The 19,382-nt window shown below is 37.8% G+C and overlaps 1 protein-coding gene across 1 annotated transcript in view; it reads left to right on the top strand.

The window, feature by feature from the left end:
• The window catches only part of LOC139720491 (uncharacterized), a 143,613-nt gene that overhangs the window by 66,398 nt on the left and 57,833 nt on the right, over positions 1–19,382 (top strand). Inside the window, exons 13-29 of the mRNA XM_071631845.1 lie at positions 916–1,029; positions 1,515–1,634; positions 4,125–4,235; positions 5,384–5,503; positions 6,156–6,269; positions 6,664–6,777; positions 7,207–7,317; positions 7,943–8,074; positions 9,836–9,949; positions 12,103–12,213; positions 13,076–13,186; positions 13,978–14,106; positions 14,586–14,699; positions 15,284–15,400; positions 17,128–17,244; positions 18,366–18,476; positions 19,056–19,169. Of these exons, the coding sequence (XP_071487946.1) occupies positions 916–1,029; positions 1,515–1,634; positions 4,125–4,235; positions 5,384–5,503; positions 6,156–6,269; positions 6,664–6,777; positions 7,207–7,317; positions 7,943–8,074; positions 9,836–9,949; positions 12,103–12,213; positions 13,076–13,186; positions 13,978–14,106; positions 14,586–14,699; positions 15,284–15,400; positions 17,128–17,244; positions 18,366–18,476; positions 19,056–19,169 (1,974 nt within the window). The remainder of the gene's footprint in view (positions 1–915; positions 1,030–1,514; positions 1,635–4,124; positions 4,236–5,383; positions 5,504–6,155; positions 6,270–6,663; positions 6,778–7,206; positions 7,318–7,942; positions 8,075–9,835; positions 9,950–12,102; positions 12,214–13,075; positions 13,187–13,977; positions 14,107–14,585; positions 14,700–15,283; positions 15,401–17,127; positions 17,245–18,365; positions 18,477–19,055; positions 19,170–19,382) is intronic.

Below are 19,382 nucleotides of genomic sequence, written 5' to 3'. Positions count from 1 at the left end.
TTAGTGTTTCTACTTTAGAGACTGAAAATCATATTTTGTATTATTTGTCTCATGTTACTACATATATATATCCATTTCTGCATTTTTCAGTGTGAATCGCCTCCAAATTAACCCATGTTGTACATTTTCCAATTTCTGCAAGACAGGACAAGCCATGGAAGCTTCGATTCTGTGAATCCTATTTCTTCACTTTTATTCATACATAAATTTTAAAGTCTTTCCTTTACTTAACTTGGAATGTCTTGTGTATATTTATGCCATTGAAATTCCACTGTGTAAATGTATGTTTTCATTGCATTTTCAAACATGCATATTCAGTTCCCACTTACACTTCTTTTTTCACAGGCAGAGAAAACATTTCATGTCATTTTCTTTTCACATTTCAGTTGTGAAACATAAACATTTAGACTATTTAATCATCTTTTTTTTTCTTGTCTTCTGCATCCTTAGCTGTGCTTCACAGAGATATCCTACTATAATTTTGAATATGTGTTCAGACTTATATCAGTTTTGTATTGAGTTTCCATCATCAGTTCTCGCATTTCGTTTAACTACCACTGAAAACTACATCGTAACACGTCATTCCTTATCAACATTTATATGTTAACATGTACATGTAACATACTTATTGACATTGGATATTTGGCAGATGGTAAACTAATCAAAATCTAAATCTGAGTGAAATGCTGACAAATGTATTGAAGTGCTAATTTTCACTTGCATGCCAAATACTAATATGTCCTCAAGAATAAACCCATTCGTCCTTGAAGGCAGTTTTTGCAATAGTCAGGAGTTATATTGCTGAAGTCCATGACATGTACATGTACATACTGTATAAGCAGGAATAACTAGATTCTACAGAGTCCATGACATTGAAGCGTGTGAACTTCCTTCCCAAACTGGCAAATTTTGCAGCTGATCCCTGTCTGTCGTCACCTTGCCTGAATGGCGCCCTCGGCTGCACCGGTTTTGCCAGTTCCTATGTCTGTGACTGTGCGGACGGCTATGGCGGAACCAGTTGTGAGACAGGTAAACTGCCACGCACTTTGAATTCAGTTGTACAGCAGGTGAACACATTTTTTGTTGTTTCACTTCATTTTTTGTTAATGTACGTGTATGATAGTTAATACCGTCAGCAAATTACAGACTATCAAGTTTATATAATCCATACAATTCACAGATCTGTGATAGTTCCTTACTCCTTCCTGACTGCTTCACAAAAATTTCATTTTAAATTTAGTATGTATTTATATTTTTTTAATGAGTATGCTGTTTCATGATTTTGTCATAGAAGCTTCCTTTTGTTTGAACTATAGCCTTTTTCTGTAATCAGTTACTATTTCTTTGAAAAAGCAAGTTAGCAATTCTGTAGTCATTCGGGATGATAATTATTAGAATAGACATATATGAAAGTGATTTTCAGACAGTTGGTGCTATGATATGCAGGTGAAAAACCAGTCATTTTATATCATGAAATTGAATATCTATCACTTGTTCTCATTTCTCTTTTTTAGTTATTGACTATTGTCTGATCATTCAACCCTGTGATAATGGAGGCACCTGTTCAAACGATCAAGCTGCAAACTTCACCTGCACGTGTGCAGGGGATTGGGTTGGGAGAACGTGTTCAGATGGTAAGCAGGGCAGAAGAATGGTTACCATCCTTGGTACATATATCATCGATACACTTTGTTACCCAGTCTTACTTACCGTGGTAGTACATTTTGTTTGCTCATATTCTCTTTTTCAGAATTTTCCAGTGATTATACTATTTATTCCCATGTGTCCAAGATGCAAGAATTATATTGTATCATGTAGTATCGTACTCTGATCTAAAGCCAGTCAAGGAAAAAAAATCAAATATCAAATGTTCATGTATTATTCAAAGTTATGAGGTATGTGATGACAAAATCATACCTGTACAAAAATAAGCTGACAGATACTTAGATATTATAATGATGATAAAGATAATGATGACAGTGAACATATATGATAGTGATTGCAATAATATCTACTGTGAACCTTGGTTTTATAAGGTTTATGCATGGCAACACTGTTCTGTGCATTCAAACACTGTTCTTAAAGTCACTTCTGCTACATTTTTGTGATCACAGTGCTATAACTGTAATGGATATGACTCCTGCCTTTTAGTTTCAATTCTAAAACAGAAAATATGTTCAAGATCTGTGTGCTGGTGGCTGAGATACTTCATAGGAATTATCTAAATATCTCATTCAATTTGCATTTTTACCATACTACATATATTGTAAGTACTATCACTAGTATAAATGCTACTTTAAAATGTGAAACTTAGTAATTCCAAATAATATTTTACAAATTGAATGCTTACATTTGATATGACAGAAATTTTCTGTGATTCTGTCTGTCTGTCTGTTGTTACACTGTTCATCAAAATCAGCCGATGTGTCAAATGATGGTTCACTTGAAACATGTGTTCCATGACTGTTGTTAAAAGGTCTTTTATTAGTCCCATTATAGATGAAAATATTTTCTGTAGTTACAATATCAAATCATAACAGGGAAGACATAAAATTAATTAATGTAATCTGTGTGCAATGTTTGTATTGCTGATCTACATTGTTTCTTATTGACCTACAAAACTATTACTATCTTCAGTATGGGTAATCAGTACAATTATTCACTAGATGTTGTAATTCAGTATTTTCAGGCGGCAAGCCATTAGATACAAATACTGTAGATACAGTTGTATATATTGATGACAGTCTCTATGGAGAGCATTTATCAAGGGCAACATAAATTTTACAATTATTTGAAAATTTCAACAAAGCAACCTTAGCAGAGTGAAAGTAATAATGCATGGCAATGATACTACTTGGTGTTTATGTTTTGTTTAAGTTTTCAGGCACAAAACAAAACTCTGGTTTCACAGACTTCACGATGAACAGGAAACTAACAACCAACATTTTGTTATGTTTCAGCAGAGCAAGAATGATGGCAGACCACTGAGATGTTGACATAATTCTTATTACTTCAACTCAATTTGTTTTCCCTCTCTCATTGCAAATTCTTTTCTTAGCGTGTCAAGAGAGAGGGCCTCATCCAGACTGAAAGAAATGTATAATGTGACATGCTTTCACATGATTGCTAAACATGTTTTCCCTCCGTAGCAGCAAAAGTCATGACCAGAAAGACTGCAAATGTACACAACTGTACCAGCTTCAACCTCTCCCCCCCCCCCCCCACCACCACAACCATATATTCAGCCCTGCATACATTTTGTGATGATACCCATGCATTAGCAAATAGTTTTTTTCTGTGATTCTAGTGCCCTTTCTGTCTAACTTGCATAGATGCTTTGAACAGGCTTGGGTTTGCTACATGTGTATGTGGTATTTTATAAGGTATCAGGGTTGTTGTGATTTAGTCGTGCAGTACACAGGGTGGGGTTTTGTGTTTTCACTGTCTCTTTCATATTCTTTTCTCATTTGCCTATGTATATACCTTTTGAGCAATCCCTATTGGCACCTTCACAATTACTACCTTGTGTATACTTTCTTTTCTGGGCTTTTGCATATGAAAGAAAGAAAAAAACAATGCTTGCTTTCCAAGTGAACACATTCTATGCTGTGTCTGCTTTTTGGAGCACTGTCTTGCATTGCTTTCATATCTAGTATTTTTTTTTCTTATTTTTCCCGTTCAATTTTGAATCAGTTGTCAATGTCTAATAGGTGTCAATACAATTGTACATTTCTTTGGATTCAATTCAACGGTGACAGTAGATAAGATTTGTCACAGTTTATGAGGTTTATTGGAAACATTTGAATACTGTGTATTTTTTTAATGTTATCGAAAGAAATAGAGTTCACTTCATAAGCTCTTCTCCCTCCAAAAAAGAGGAATTGAAAAGATATATGCATTCTTTTGCAGTCATATGATTGATAAAAGTTGGACTGATGATTAACTTTTTATAAGACAAAGTCCTTACAACTTGGTATTTTTCTGTGATATACATCGGGTAAATCACATCATTTTGTTCATGTGTGGTAGATATCTTCTTTTCTTACAGAATACATGTATGTATGTACACTGTATTATAAAGTTGGTCGAAGTCTATATCATGCTATCTTGTGATTCTCCTGCAGTTAATACCTGTAACAGCCAGCCGTGCATGAATGGAGGGACATGTGAAGTGGATGGGAGTAATTTTACATGCACCTGTGCAGATGGCTACTCTGGGGAAGTGTGTGAATTTGGTAAGTACATGGCACAAGTGATCATTTTAGGCCCCGAATTCACGAAGGTGGTACAATTGAACCCATGGTTTAAACCATGGACAATTTGTATGGAGCGTCAAGTGTCGCATGGCCTATTTCCTTACGAAATGACTCGGGCCTTAGGGTCACATTGTGACCTTCAACTTTTTTTTTTCACTACTAGTATTTGCCTACAGCCCTGAGGCTGTAGCTACAGTAATTATGATGGAACCATGTGCTTATTGAGCATCCATAATTATGCTCTTCTACTTTGTCTCACTTTCCTGTAAAAGTAATCAATTCCATTGAACTGCACTGTGCTTGGTAGTCAGTGCACAGTTTTTACCTTCTGGCCATTGAGTCTGTTCATTGCTGTGACTTTTATCTATATCTGTCTACCAGAACTTCATCTTTATCCTCTGAAGTGAATGTTATTGAGAAAAGATTCAATACTTAGCTTTGTCTTCCCCCTCCCTTTCTATCAACAATACAAGTACCTGTAATCCTCAACGTGTCTCTTCATTTTTTATCACTATGATTATAGTGATCTTATACCACGTACATGCTCTTTCACGGTTCAGCAAGTCCATGGCAGATGTTAGCGCAATACATATGCTGTCAAGTGTTTTCATGGAATCAGACACTGTATGCCTTGTCTCTTTTCTCCACACTCGGAATGAAAAGAAATATTATAGAAGAATGTGATTGAGAAAACAAATGAGAGGATGTGTTCAAATGCTCCTAAAGTGTGTCACACCATGCAGTACTGTACTAGAAAGGACTTAAACACTTTGTACTATATCAAATGCTGAAATGAGAAGAATATGCTTACCATACACTATGACATAATACAAAGTTTTCATTTTCTTTATTGTTGACATCTGTATGTAATGTGTAAAGCAGCCAAGGTGTTGCTACAAAACTTGTGGCCCCTCTGACTTGAGTCCAGAAATACACTGTATCTCATGAGGTATGCTATCTCCTTAGAGGGCTTGAATGCTCCCAATTTGGCATGGTACAGTATGGTGCGGTTTGCAAGTAAATGCTAATAAAACTTGACCAGAGAAAGACAGAAATATATGGGAGGGGAGGGGGGAGAAGAACCACTCTATAATGATTATCGATCAATTTTCTCATTTACTGCACAGAGGACCCCTGTATCCTCGACAACCCCTGCCTGAATGGTGCAACCTGTCAGTACATCGAAATGAGTAACAACTACACCTGCTCCTGTGCTGATGGATGGAGGGGCACAGACTGTGAAATTGGTAAGATTGACACCAAATGCATTCAGACATGCAAGAAATTGATAATGATTGCATTGATATGAGCAGTTGATGCTGTTGATGCTGCTGTTGCTGTTATTGTATTTTACTTTACCATAGCATTTTGTACCAAAGTTGTAGTGGTCAACTCAATCTATGTACAGCATATGTCATTATCCTGTTCAATGGAATAAAATCAGCACATGCAATGTATATATTTTTTATGTCCATTAATATTTGTGTTTCTTTGCCTCTTTGTTGTTGGTACATGTGGCTGCTTTTTCACAATGATAGAAAGAAAAGAAAACCTCTGAATTGTGTATGTTTAAAAATAACTTCTTACATTGTTGTGGTTTTTTTTTTGGAGGGGGGGGGGCAGGGGGGTTATTACAGATTGTCTGTGTAAGATATTTGACTTACAACTTGTACACCTAGACACACACAGACACCTGCAAGTGAATTACAAATTTACAATTATATGCATACATCCCTACATGCATCCAACTGTACATACAAAAGTACATAAATACACGTGTATCTATTTGAGACATATGAAAATTTACATGCACATGAGCCTCAAATGTTTCTTTAGGACCAATGACTTACAAGTATATACCAGCATTGACTACTGACTCAATCTGTCTTTCGTCTGCAGTGGACCTGTGCTTCAACACGCAGTGCCAGAATGGGGCCACCTGTAACTACGTGGGGGACACTGATTTCTCCTGTACCTGTCCTGTTGGCTGGCTGGGACCACTTTGTCAAGCAGGTAAGCGCAGCTACATGTGCATGTGTACTTGCATTATGTGGCAATGTTGGAGAACTGTGAAATAGTGAATGGGGCACTGGATGTTTTGATAAACAGAAGGTCTAGGGTTCAAATCTCACTCTAATGTTCATCCTTGGACAAGATTGTTTTGCCCACAATGACCCTCTCGGCTTGGTGGGTGTAAATAAGTACCTAGCTATAGATTATGCTGGGGTAAGGGTAATAGCAAGACCCTCCCGGAGACCAGTGTTAACCCATCCCTCCTGCAGTTCTCAAAGAGCCTAAACACACAAAACCCTGTAGAATACTACTCGTTATTTCAGTGTGGCAGATGATAATCACTGAGCACTGACCATATGCCTTTTATTTTCTTTCTATCATTTTGTTTTTATAGATGATGTCTGCTTACCCAATCCATGCCAAAATGAGGGTAACTGCACCAATGTTGGACTGACAGATTTCACCTGTGCATGTGAGGCAGGTTGGACAGGAGATATGTGTGAAATTGGTAAGACACAGTGAGAAGTTGTTGTGTTTGTCTATTTGGTTGGTTTTTTACAATTTCAGTTTCTTCTGCACCCAATCTTTTTTATTTTTCTTGCTTTATGAAGCTTTGAAATTTTGTGTGTGTAATTATCTACATCCCATTCATCTATGACCAAAAAACAAAACAAAACAAAACAAAAACAAGTATGTGACCTTCACCAAAGATGAATGATGTTGCAAATGACACGCCAACCAGAAAAAAAAAGAAGTAATAATAATAATAATCAATTAATGAATAAATGTCTTCTCTGGTGAGTGAAGTCTATGATATCAGAATAACCTTTGTTATTGACTCCAGTGTTTGATGGGTCTCTGAAGTCATAATCAGAGATTGACATTTCTCTGGAAAGATGGGGTAATTTGCTGACCTTCTCATCTTCTTGACCTACAGAGGATTCGTGTCTGAGTGACCCGTGCCAGAACGGAGGGGCGTGCACCCTCACCAACCCGGGCTACGATTGCACCTGTACAGACGGCTGGCTTGGTATCAACTGCGACATAGGTACAGTAATATCTCTTTGACTGAGCAGTTTTTCATGAATCACAGCTAGTGTCAAACACAGTTCCGTGACATTTGCTCCTGCGACAACTGCTCCCATGAAATATCTACATGGTATAAAAGCCAAGCATGAATTCTACCCACAAACATAACCCTGACTCTAGTCCTTATCCTCACAGCAAACTAAACCTACTATCCTAGCCCTAACCCTATTAAAGTCTTTGGAGAAAATAAGCCTGGAGCAATTGTTGTGGGAGTAAATGTTGTGTCACTGTCAAATACAGATGAAACCTTGTAGTAGGTAGTAGGATACAGTGCAAATTATATTGTTTCTGATGTCTTTGTAGGTGAAACAGACATTGTTCCTGTTACTCCAAAAAAAAAAAGGAAAAAAAAAAGAATTCCCACTCAGCATCTCAGATAAGTTTATCATACTCTGTGAAATAGATTTCACAGTGCTTCACTAACTTTATATTACTAGTTTTCTTTGCTTTGACATCTTCATGTTGATATATACAATGTATCTCTTTTCACTTGTAGCTTTAGAATGTGATTTAACAAGGCAAAAAGGTTGTAACTATCTTTTTGAATGAATTTATATGTATCTGTCTTCCCTTTTTTCAATCAGTGGATGCATGCTCAAGCTCCCCATGTGTCAACCATGGAACCTGTATGACATTCCTCGATAACGAGATCAACGGAACGTCTACCTACACATGCAGCTGTCTGTCACAATTTACGGGCATCAACTGCGAAAGAGGTAACGTCACTTTTGATCAGTCATGACGAATTATGTGGACTTGCACCTCATAAATCAATGATATCATTATTTGTGACCCTGCATCACAAAGCCATCAAAAAGTCGCCAGTCATGGATTTTTAGTTGAGAGCAGATTTTGAAAAAGCAGACTCTAAGCTATAAAGATGTGCAATGTATAACTCAATACAAATGGACCTTCTTAGCCTTATAATTGAAAGAAAGTACCGGTATGCATTCTGGCAAAGTTTGTGTGCACTGGGAAAAGAGGCTTTGAAGTCTATTCAAGCATTCAATCTTATCTTGTTGTGCTCTGTGCAGTGAAAGGGGACAAAAAAACAGGATGTGAACCTCTGAAGCAACCATGATGAATAGAAGGGATTATCAGATTAAGCTGAAAGTTTCCACTCTAATTAAGTACCTTCTATTCATGTCTGATACCAACTTTACAAGCAGTAGTGCCATCTTTTTAAAAGTTATCAGTGAGGGGTGTGTGTGAAGGCCAGAGTTTCAAAAGGGGCCTGTAAGACATGCACCAAATCATTCTCATTTTTTATTTTAATGCTTTAGAAACCTGCCAAAACACAATTTTTCATTCTTTCTTGATCCCAAACTTTTGGACTGTGTTGAAGAAGAATTGTTCTTTCAGAAAATATAAAAAAAACTGAAGATTGACTACATTGACACAATTCATCCAATTTGAGTTGTCATGTTAAATCAGGACATGCTCATGTTGTTGGTTTTGTGATGCACGGTCACATTTCACCTTTTACAAGGAGCACTTGCACTTTCTTTTTCCCCAATTTTGACTCTAAAGGGCTTTTTACACTTGTAAATTTTTGCTTAGCCCCGGACCAACGGTGGGGCTAAGGGGGGGCCTTAGCCCCACCGTTGGTACGGGACTATCCTTAGCCCACTTTCTGTTTACACTCGTTTTTGCCAAAGTGGGCTAGCCCCACCGATAGTACGGTACTATCTGGCCCTGCAAAATAGCAGGGGTTAGCACCGCAATTGCGGTGCTAGTACCGCAATTGCGGTGCCAAGCAAGTGAGTGTAAACAGAACGAAGAAATAATCCTGGGCTAAGCGACGGAGACAAAGTCCGACCCTCACTGACCAATCAGAAACGAGGTAATCAAGTGCTGCCGGTGCGTGCGTGTACGTGTACAGTACACAACGTAATTATGAATATTCGTGTGGTTTGGAAAGTCCGGGGCTAAGAAGACGAGTGTAAAAAGGTCAGTTTTCTCCTTAGCCCCGGACAAGAGATAGTACGGGACTAATTGGCGAGTGTAAAAAGCTGAAAAAATTGGTACGGGACTAACGATAGTCCTGGGTCAGAGAAAGTCCGGGGTTAAGAAACACAAGTGTAAAAAGCCCTTAAGACCTGGACATCTTCACATATTTCTTATGGACCATTGTACCTATCAAATGGAAGGCTGGTCTTTGTAAAGCTTTGTGGGAGTTTTATTGTATTTGTCCTGGTTTGATAACTTCTGCAAAGGCATAATGGATTACAAGCAAGCTGTTTGTGTGAAATTGAAAGTTTGTTCACCACAGGGCTTCAATCATCCAGGATCATTTAAGTATGTAACTATGTTTTATGTTTGTATGTACTAATATGTGCTATTCTCCTTCTAATTCATTATCTTCTTCTTCTTCTTCTTCTTCTTCCTTCTTTTTCTTCTTTTTCTTCTTCTTCTTCTTTGCCCATCCCTCCTTCTTCTTCATCTTCTCACCATTATCTTCTTCCTCAATTTCTCAGGGGATGACTGCTTTCTAGAGCCTTGCAAAAATGGAGCTACCTGTCAGCTTCTCAGCCCCGTGGGACATGAGTGCATTTGTGTTACTGGCTTCATTGGAGATGACTGTTCAGTTGGTGAGTACAACATTTGCTGGTGCAAATGTAAATGGTCCTTGCAAAGTTGATGCAACTATTATGGAGGAGAGGAAAAGATGGTGACAGCTCAACATGTCACACATATCACTGACACAAAACAAATCACACCATACCAGACTTATTAGAGCGAACAACAAAACTTTATTCCTCTCTTTAAGCGCCATAGTCCCAAGTGTCAGATCTTCCCTCTGCCCCACGTGGGCGGAGCAGATTATACTTCCGTTACATACATTGTACATTGTAAATGCATGACACAACAAACATAAAATGATTTCTTGCTGGCTCACTTGTAGTCTAATTAAGATTCAGTGTTTGGTCATATACTAGGGAGCTTGCATTTCCTGGTTAGCTCCTGATAACGTGAGTATTGTAGACAGAACCCAAAATTTGCTGTCCATGGAAGATTTGTTTAGATTTGTTAGATTTATTATAATGCAGAAATGCATGATGTGTGTGACATTACATGCACAGTGTCTTGGGCTGATTAAAGTGATCATTCAATCTGTGTGAAAAATATACATAAGGGTCATTTTGCCACCAATATGATTAATCTGAAATGTCAGTGTGGAAAAACATATTGATTTTGATTTTATTGACCTTTTCATGGCTTCATTATATGTTGGAGGTACATTGTATGTTGAAGCCTCTCAGGTAGACAAATACATTTAATGCATTCTGTCAAGTTCTGGGTCTATCCCTGCATAATAATAATAATAATTGATATGATTTATATAGCGCCAAATCCACTCTGCAGAGTGCTCTAGGCGCGGAAGGAAGAGAAAGTGAAGGAGATAAAGGACATACAAATATCAAGTACATGTAATGAGTAGTCAAATTGAGGCTTTAAACAAGTGAGTTTTTAGACTGCTTTTAAAGGAGTCTGATGAAGAACAATTTTTTACGGCTGAAGGTAAGTTATTCCATAAGGTGGGAGCAGCATAGCCAAAGGCACGTGTGCCCCATATTGTAGTGAATCTTGGAATTATCAGAGAACCATAGTTGGATGAGCGTAAAGATCTAGCAGGGATGTAATTATGGAGTAAGTCAATGTTATACTGAGGAGCAGCGCCCTGAAGGCAATGAAAAGTCAAAAGTAAAATCTTAAAAATAATGCGATCTTTGACTGGTAACCAATGAAGTGATCTCAAAATAGGGGTGATGTGAGTGTGCTTCTTGGATAGTGTGATGATGCGTGCTGCCGCATTTTGAAGCCTCTGTAGCATGGAGAGCTGAGTTTGTGGTAAGTTAAATAAGACAGAGTTTCCAAAATCGAGCCTAGAGGATATCAAGGCATGGACTAATTTTTCGGTAGAAGAGCGGTTCAAATATTTTCTAATGAAGCCGATATTACGAAGTTGGTATCTTACAGATCTACAAATGCTAGAAACTTGATGAGACATAGTCATATTACAATCTAGCATTACACCCAGGTTGCGACAGGTTTGGGACACACTAATTGACATGCCGGAAAAGGAGATAAAATTAATGTCAAGTTTACCTAATTGTGTCTTCGAACCAAACATTAAAAACTCAGATTTATCCGTATTCAATTTCAAAGAATGTGAGTTCAGCCATGAATAAACATCGTTCATTGCATTCTCAAGCTGACTCAAAGCATGTAAGGCATCGGCCTGGTTAGGTTTGAAAGACAAATACAATTGAATGTCATCAGCGTATATGTGATAATTAATTTTGTGCTGGCGCAATATGTGTCCCAGGCTAATAAGATAGATGGAAAACAAGGTGGGCCCGCCCACAGAGCCCTGTGGAACACCGCATTTGAGAGGCATAGCATTTGATTTACAGCTGTTGACACACACTGCCTGTGAATGGCATGAACTAACAGTTGCCATGCCAACTTTAGTTGTCATTCATTGGTCAGTATGACATGCACAGATAGATTAACAAGGTTTGTTTGAAGATGTGTAGATTTGATGTAAAGAATCAATTACGATAAACAAATCTGTGCCTGTTCTGTATTCACTTTAATTGCATGACTTTGATTTCATGTATTCATTCATATACATATTTTGTACACTGTATGTTACATATCTACTTTATTTTCTTAATTGTTTTGCTTATCTCACCATGAAGTATATGTTTGCTATGCTTTTCTTTTTGTGCATGTCCAGAGGACTTTTGCATCAGTGATCCATGCCAGAATGGGGCGAATTGTACCCTGGAGTCAACAGGTTACACCTGTGAATGCGAGCCAGGGTTTATTGGCACCCACTGTGAAATAGGTATGGAATCGCATCTACATTTATCAAATTCATTCAAGCGTGTGGTACAATGTACCTGGTTGATACCATTTGCTGACTATTGCCTGGGCTGAACCATGAAGGGTCAGCATCTTTTGCCCGTTTTCTTCACTTGGTAGGCACTGCAACTTTACTGGGTTAGCACCCTGCACTTTGCAATGAATGAATGATGTGGGATCTTTTATATTCGTAAGCCGTGGCTAACTCACACATGGGACCTACATTTTATGTCCTGTCTGAGGGACAGAGTGTTTTGCCTCATACTAGAGGGGACAGTATGGTTACACACAACATCGTCCAGTTAGACTCGGGAATCAAACCCGATTCCTTTGGATCTGGATGCAAACACGCTTCTGAGCCAAATCACCACCCATTTACCAAGTGATGAAAGAATACATTGTCATGCTAAAACAGTCCACTTTGCTCAAGTGCATGATGCAAGTGTCTGAACTTCTTAGAACTCTTAGAGCAGATGAGTATAATTTTGCTTCTTTTGTAGACAGTATTGACAATATCACAGTTCTTTCTTTTCAAGATGAATGTAGAGTATTGAGAGACCTGGAAATCATTCCAATTCCCATAATGTGGATGGTTGATACTTTTGTAACCTATCCCTGACAAAAATCAGCTCATGTCCAGTTGAATCAGTGTGGACTTTACAGTAGAATTTAAAAGCTATTGCAATGTGATCAGGGCCAAATTTTTCTTGCTTTAGATTTTGTGACACTTGCATACGATGGAGATTTGAAGCTCTGACATATATTCTTACACTAGCCCGGCAAGACTGATATGTATTAAATTTGTAACAGACACGCAAATCATTCTTGCCCTTTCTTTTTCTCAGATGATTATTGTTTCAGTGACCCCTGCCAGAATGGTGCCACCTGTAATCTTCAGGGTAATGGCTATGACTGTGCCTGTACCATTGGGTTCCTGGGCACACATTGTGAAACAGGTGAGTGATCTTCACTTTTTAACCCATTGAGGACGGGCTAATTTTCCTGTAACCCACATTTCCCATAGAACACCTACATTATGTACCTGAGTATACTCAGGACTAGTCATCAGTGGGTTAATAATCATGAATTTCACATTTGGTATTTTCTTCTAGCAGACCTGCTTCCATCACCATTGCTCTAACCCAATAAGAGGTTGGGGGTGGAAGAAACAAAACATTTTATGGTTGAACATCAGCATACATACATTTTAACACAAAGGTACAAGAATACTGGTAAATGCTTATAGAAGTGCATGTAGAATATAAGTTGTTTAAGGGCCACTGCGTCAACTGTAAACCCAAGTTTGAAACAGTTTTCCTCTCGGAAAGAAGAGCAAGTGTGATAGGTTAGTACCTACATAAAATGTGCAGTATAATTGCACAATTTTCTCACCTCCTTTTTTTTTAATATTCAGATCATAAATATACACAATTTAGATCATAGATCATACCCGTGCCCAACTACACTTTACATAAATTCTTTGTGCATGCTCCGAAAATCAGTTTTGATCCTCCAGAATCTGGCACTACTGCAGTCCAACCATTGAATGATCTACCAGGTGTAGTAGATCAGTTGTATTCGTTGACACCCCCTCCATTTTAACACGATATTTTCTGTTTCTATCTTGAGTGATGATTTCAATGATCCAGAAATACAATTGCTGTCGCTTTTGTTGTTGCTAACATTATGATAATCTCCATTCATGATATATTTTTTGTGATGTGTCATTGAATACCAACCTTCACAGCTGACGCCTGTTTCTTGGGCCCCTGCAAGAACGGCGCCACGTGTAACACTCTCTCGAGTGTGACTAACGGTGTTACTGACTTCACCTGCACCTGTGTGCCTGGATTCACTGGGGCCGATTGCGGGAGAGGTATATTAAGCAACTTCTAGTAATTCTAGACATACTGTTGTAGGGATTTATTCTGAACTTCTTATCTGCATGTGGTCATTGTCTCATGCCTACTTATTTCGGTGATTGTTACTGTATCATGACTGATACCATTGTCTAAGTACATTCTAAATTCCATTGATTCTAGTCTTACTTGTTGGCCTATTATGACAACTTCTCTGGATTACAATACCATAGTTCATCCTTCTCTATATATTGACGTACCATAGATATGCCCATGAAGGATTAAGGCTTTTAGTTAGTAGTGACATGGGAATGGTAAAGGTTTCTGAGCAGATAGAAATGAGATCTTCCCTCTGTTATTCACAAGCAACAAATGACAAATAACCTGTATTCAGGTACTTTTAAAAGATTTATGTACAATACAATGTGAGTTCAGTGTGAGTTTTTGCAATTCCCAGAGAAAAAAAAAGAAAGCTTTTACTTTGTTATTTTTACAGTGGACGAGTGTTTCAATAATCCCTGTCAGAACGGTGGCAGCTGTTCTCTGCTCTCTGGATCTGGATACACGTGTGACTGTCCTGACCCATTTATTGGGGACAACTGTGAAATTGGTAAGAAGTAAAAGAAGAACATACATACAATTGTATGTAAACTCAAAACCAAAGGGTGTCAACAGCTGTTGGTTATGAGCTGGTTGTGTTTCAAAGAGTACTCAAAATTTCAAATCTTAATCTTATCAGTTTATCATAACCATTAATGTCTCCTGTCATTAAACTTTATTTGCTCTTTCAGGGTTAAATCTTAATTTGTATGGTATGTTATAAACATGGATCTTTGAAATGACATGTACATGTAATTTGATGCTGTCAGGAATTCAGCATAATCATGAATAATTCAAACAGATAATACTTTTTTATAGCATTTGCTCTATTTTAGGGAACTTTCTGCTTTGAGCAAACACCATCAAATGTTATGATTGGGATTTCATGTCAAATACATGTACACCGACATTGATCAGCAGTGTACAGACAGTTGTCGGAACAGCAATGAGCAGGCAAGTAAAGAAAGAGAAGGAAATGAAAATGTTTAATGTGACTGGTATTCACTGGGATATGTATATATATATTTTTTCATCTTGACTTTTAGAACAGTAATAACAATGCAACTTAATTTCTTCTTCTGACCCTTCCCACAGAGGACTTCTGTTTCAGCGACCCCTGCCAGAATGCTGCAACCTGTACCCTCCTGGCAAATGGAATGGGATATAGCTGTCAGTGTGCGTTTGGCTTCACGGGGACGCACTGCCAACTTGGTGAGTGGGCCGTAGGTATTGTTTGGGTCAAAAGTTTTCACAATGTCAGGAGATATAAATCTATTGTATCACAGCACAGCTTTGAAGAGGAAAAATTTGTGATCGGTGCACTAGATTATTACTAACTTTTGAATTTAGCCCCCCCCCCCCCCAAAAAAAAAAAAAAAAAAAATACATATATATATACAATTATGTCAATATATGTGACCCTGTATCACAAAGCCAACAAAAAGTCGCCAGACAGGGAATTTTAGTTAAGAACAGATTCTGACAGAGAAGACTTTTAGCTTTAAAATGATGTATAACTCAATTCAAATGGATTCTCCTAACCTATCCTTATATTGGAAAGAAAGCACACACTCCAGAAAAGTGTGAACTGAGAAAAGAGGCTCTGAAGTACGGGGTTTGTCCAAGCACTTGATCTTTACCAAGCCCTGCTAGCTCTGTGATGAAAGGGACAAAAGACAGGATGTAAACCACCAGAGCAACAACAATGAAGGGATTGTCAGATTAAGCTGAAATCGAGCATGTGTTATTAGCACATTCTGTCCATGATTAATGCTAATTTTCAAAGCAGTAGCATCATCTTGTCTAGATTAGAGTTTAAAGTGAAGAGTGTGTGCAGGGTTTTGAAGAAATCAAAAGGGGATTCTAAAGATACACCTAGTCACATCATGCTACAGAAAGGTGTTTGAGGAAAACATGCTACAGAAAGGTGTTTGAGGAAAAACTGCTAAAAACACAATTTCCTGTTCGTTTTATGATCCCAAACTTTAGCATAATGTAGAAGAGGACTTGCTCTTTCAAAAAATATGAAAACCTCAAGATTGGCTATTAAAGTTGACCTAGTTTACATATTTTCAGTTCTCACACAAAACAAGTGCGTGTGACTTTTGTTGGTGTTGTGAAGCACGGTCACATATTTTCCTGCTGTAAATACACACATGCACACACATTCATTTTTAAGAAAGATTAACCAACCCAGAACACTTTCTAGGGTTTCCAACTCGTCAGCATGCATGATCATCATCATCAATGCATTTTTTTTTTTTCTTAAAAGGAGAAAGGGAAATTTGCAAGACTTCCCAAAAAGTGTGTGCGTCATGTTTGTATTAGATTGCATAATTGTTTTTCAACACACCAAAATTCAGTTATTGTGTGTGCAAAATACCACTATCCATTAGTGTATTCTTGACAGAGAGTCCACCTTAAGTGTAATACTTCAAGATTATGATTGTGTGCAGGTCTTTTCCCATGGAAAGCTAAAAACAGCTAGAAGAAGTAGTACAAATTAAAGTGAAGAAAAAGGAAGCAAATTCTGAAGCAAATTCATTATAAACAATCTGTAATCCATAAATTAAGTAATATTACTTTTTTTCTTGTTCTATAGGACTGGTGTTCAATGAATCTGTATCAGAAGCAGTTTACTATCAACAGAGACATTTGTGAGAGAGTTGCAATACAGAAGCTACGATTTGATTTGTGTGTGTGATATGACTGGGTACTATAGTTTTGCCAGGATACACTTGCAGTATGATATACAGTAGTGTACTATAGTCTGTAATGCCATGTGTATTGGAAGGTATTACTTCAGATTACCGCAATATTGGTTTGTGCCCCTATGTTATTCTCCTGTCCTGTATGCTACATAATACTCACAGTGTAAATCATTGAGCAATGATGTCATTTGTGTTCTTATTATTTGTTTTCTTTTTTTTATAATACAGTTGACTTTTGTCTGAGTGACCCCTGTCAGAATGGAGGTATCTGTAATCTGGACCAGAATGGCAATGGTTACACCTGTCAGTGTCCAGCAGGCTATATCGGCTCCCACTGTGAGATAGGTAAGAACCGTAAGGGGAGCTAGAGAGACCAGAGCCCCATTTCATAAAAGTTTCTATGACAGCAACTTCTGCTGCAATGGCGAGTGTCATGATGGTAACGACAAGAATCTTGCCTCCTGATTGGCTGTTGCTATGGGAAGTTGACATTCTGGCAAGAATTGCTAAATCTTTTATGAAATGGGGCATATGCGTGCTAGCTGTCACAACCAGGGTAGTTATATGATGACAAGCCTGGTGTATAGTCCTACTTTAATTGACTTTCGATGATGTCCTTCAAGGCAAATTAACACTAAACATTGTGATTTGGATAGACAGACAGACAGACAGACAGACAGACAGACAGACAGACAGACAGACAGACAGACAGACAGACAGACAGATAGATAGATAGATAGATAGATAGATAGATAGATAGATAGATAGATAGATAGGTAGGTAGATAGATAGGTAGATAGATAGATACAGTAGATAGATAGATAGATAGATAGATACATGTAGATAGGTAGATAGATAGGTAGATAGGTAGATAGATAGGTAGATAGATAGATAGATAGGTAGATAGATAGGTAGATAGATAGATAGATAGGTAGATAGGTAGATAGATAGATTGGTAGATAGAGTTTACAGGCAGACAGAGAGACAAAGAGACAGATAGACAGACAGACAGATAGATTGATTGATACATGTAGATGGATAGATTGACATAGATAGGTAATGGTTTACTGTCAAACAAAAATGGTATAAAACAGCCCAACAGTTGAATTGCGTGCTACATACATGTACATGTAGATACAAAAGACTTGAGTTACAGCTGTAGGGATTAGGGTTGGAAATTTGTTTGGAAAAATGTTTGTTTTTGGATATTTTTTACGTCCATGTAAATGTCACACTGCAGCTCAGATAGAGGGTAATGAATTGTGTGGTGGTACAATTGCAGTCATTATGACTGAGAGTTACGTGGCTGAAACTTGTGCAAAGTGAAACCTGGCAGGGTCAGTGAATAAGATGGCAGGCTGCTGTAGGTTACATTGTAACTTTAAATAACGTTATGTCCTAGAAATGACTATGGCCTTATTGCTCTAAAACTTGATCGTAATATGAATTTTGCTTTGTATCTTCAGAGGACTTCTGCTTCAGTGACCCATGCCAGAATGGAGCTACCTGTGAGCTTGGTCCCCAGGGTTACAACTGCACATGCCCCCCAGACTACTTCGGTATCCATTGTGAGGAATGTAAGTACCTCCCTGACAATATTAATTCATTTCATCACATTTTCGTAATATCAGTAACCTCTTGTTTTATTGACACATGCTTTTGCCAAGGAATTTCTTTCTACATTTATCTGTTCTGGTTTGTGCTTATTGTTGGGCTCATCATTAAGACAAACAGAGTTCCTAATTACATTACGGTATACATGTATATGGATAAGTTTTTTTGAAACACTGTAACTTATTTCAGTGGTAACTGGGGGGCTTCCAAAATGAGAAAAATGTGATTCAATGGGTTATTCATTGAGTCAGATGTATTGCTGTCTTTGTTAGGCACAATGAAACCCCTCAGTTATGGCTGAAGTAGACATTAACATAAAAGCATCAGCAGACTGAACAGATCTATAGAAAAAGAGCATATAAAAACACTACTATTTGTTCAATTTGAATATGTGTTTATATACATGTGTTCATATACATGTGTGTAGTTTTTGAGCTGAATGGGACACACCAAAACATAAAAGATACTCAAAGAAAGAGTGATATAAAGTTTTGTCATCCTAGTATTCACATGTCATTTGTTCATCTCTCCCTCTTTCCTAGTTGACTACTGCTACAGTGAACCCTGTCAAAACAACGCCACATGTAACTTGCAGGAACTCATCAACTATGAATGCATCTGCACTGATGAATTCCTTGGTCGACACTGTGAAGTTGGTAAGAATAATATATCAAGGTGGTGTCATTTACCGAGGCTAACCCCTTTTAATAGTGTAAAATCTTTTCTTCCAGAGGGCCTTACTAGTACTGTTATTACCCCCAACATTGCTTGGAGCCCTTCGTAGGCCCTCAGTCACTAAAGTGGACTTAGCAAGTATAACACCTGATGTTATTTTGTAGTCCTTGAGAGAAGACTATTTGGCTCATTGA

This window comes from Diadema antillarum, unplaced genomic scaffold, assembly GCF_040938485.1.
Source record: "Diadema antillarum isolate AM-2024a unplaced genomic scaffold, OU_Dant_1.0 scf00000128, whole genome shotgun sequence".
Lineage (NCBI taxonomy): Eukaryota > Metazoa > Echinodermata > Echinoidea > Diadematoida > Diadematidae > Diadema > Diadema antillarum.
Note: the sequence above shows the minus strand (reverse complement) of the source record. Positions and strands in the feature narration are given on the sequence as shown.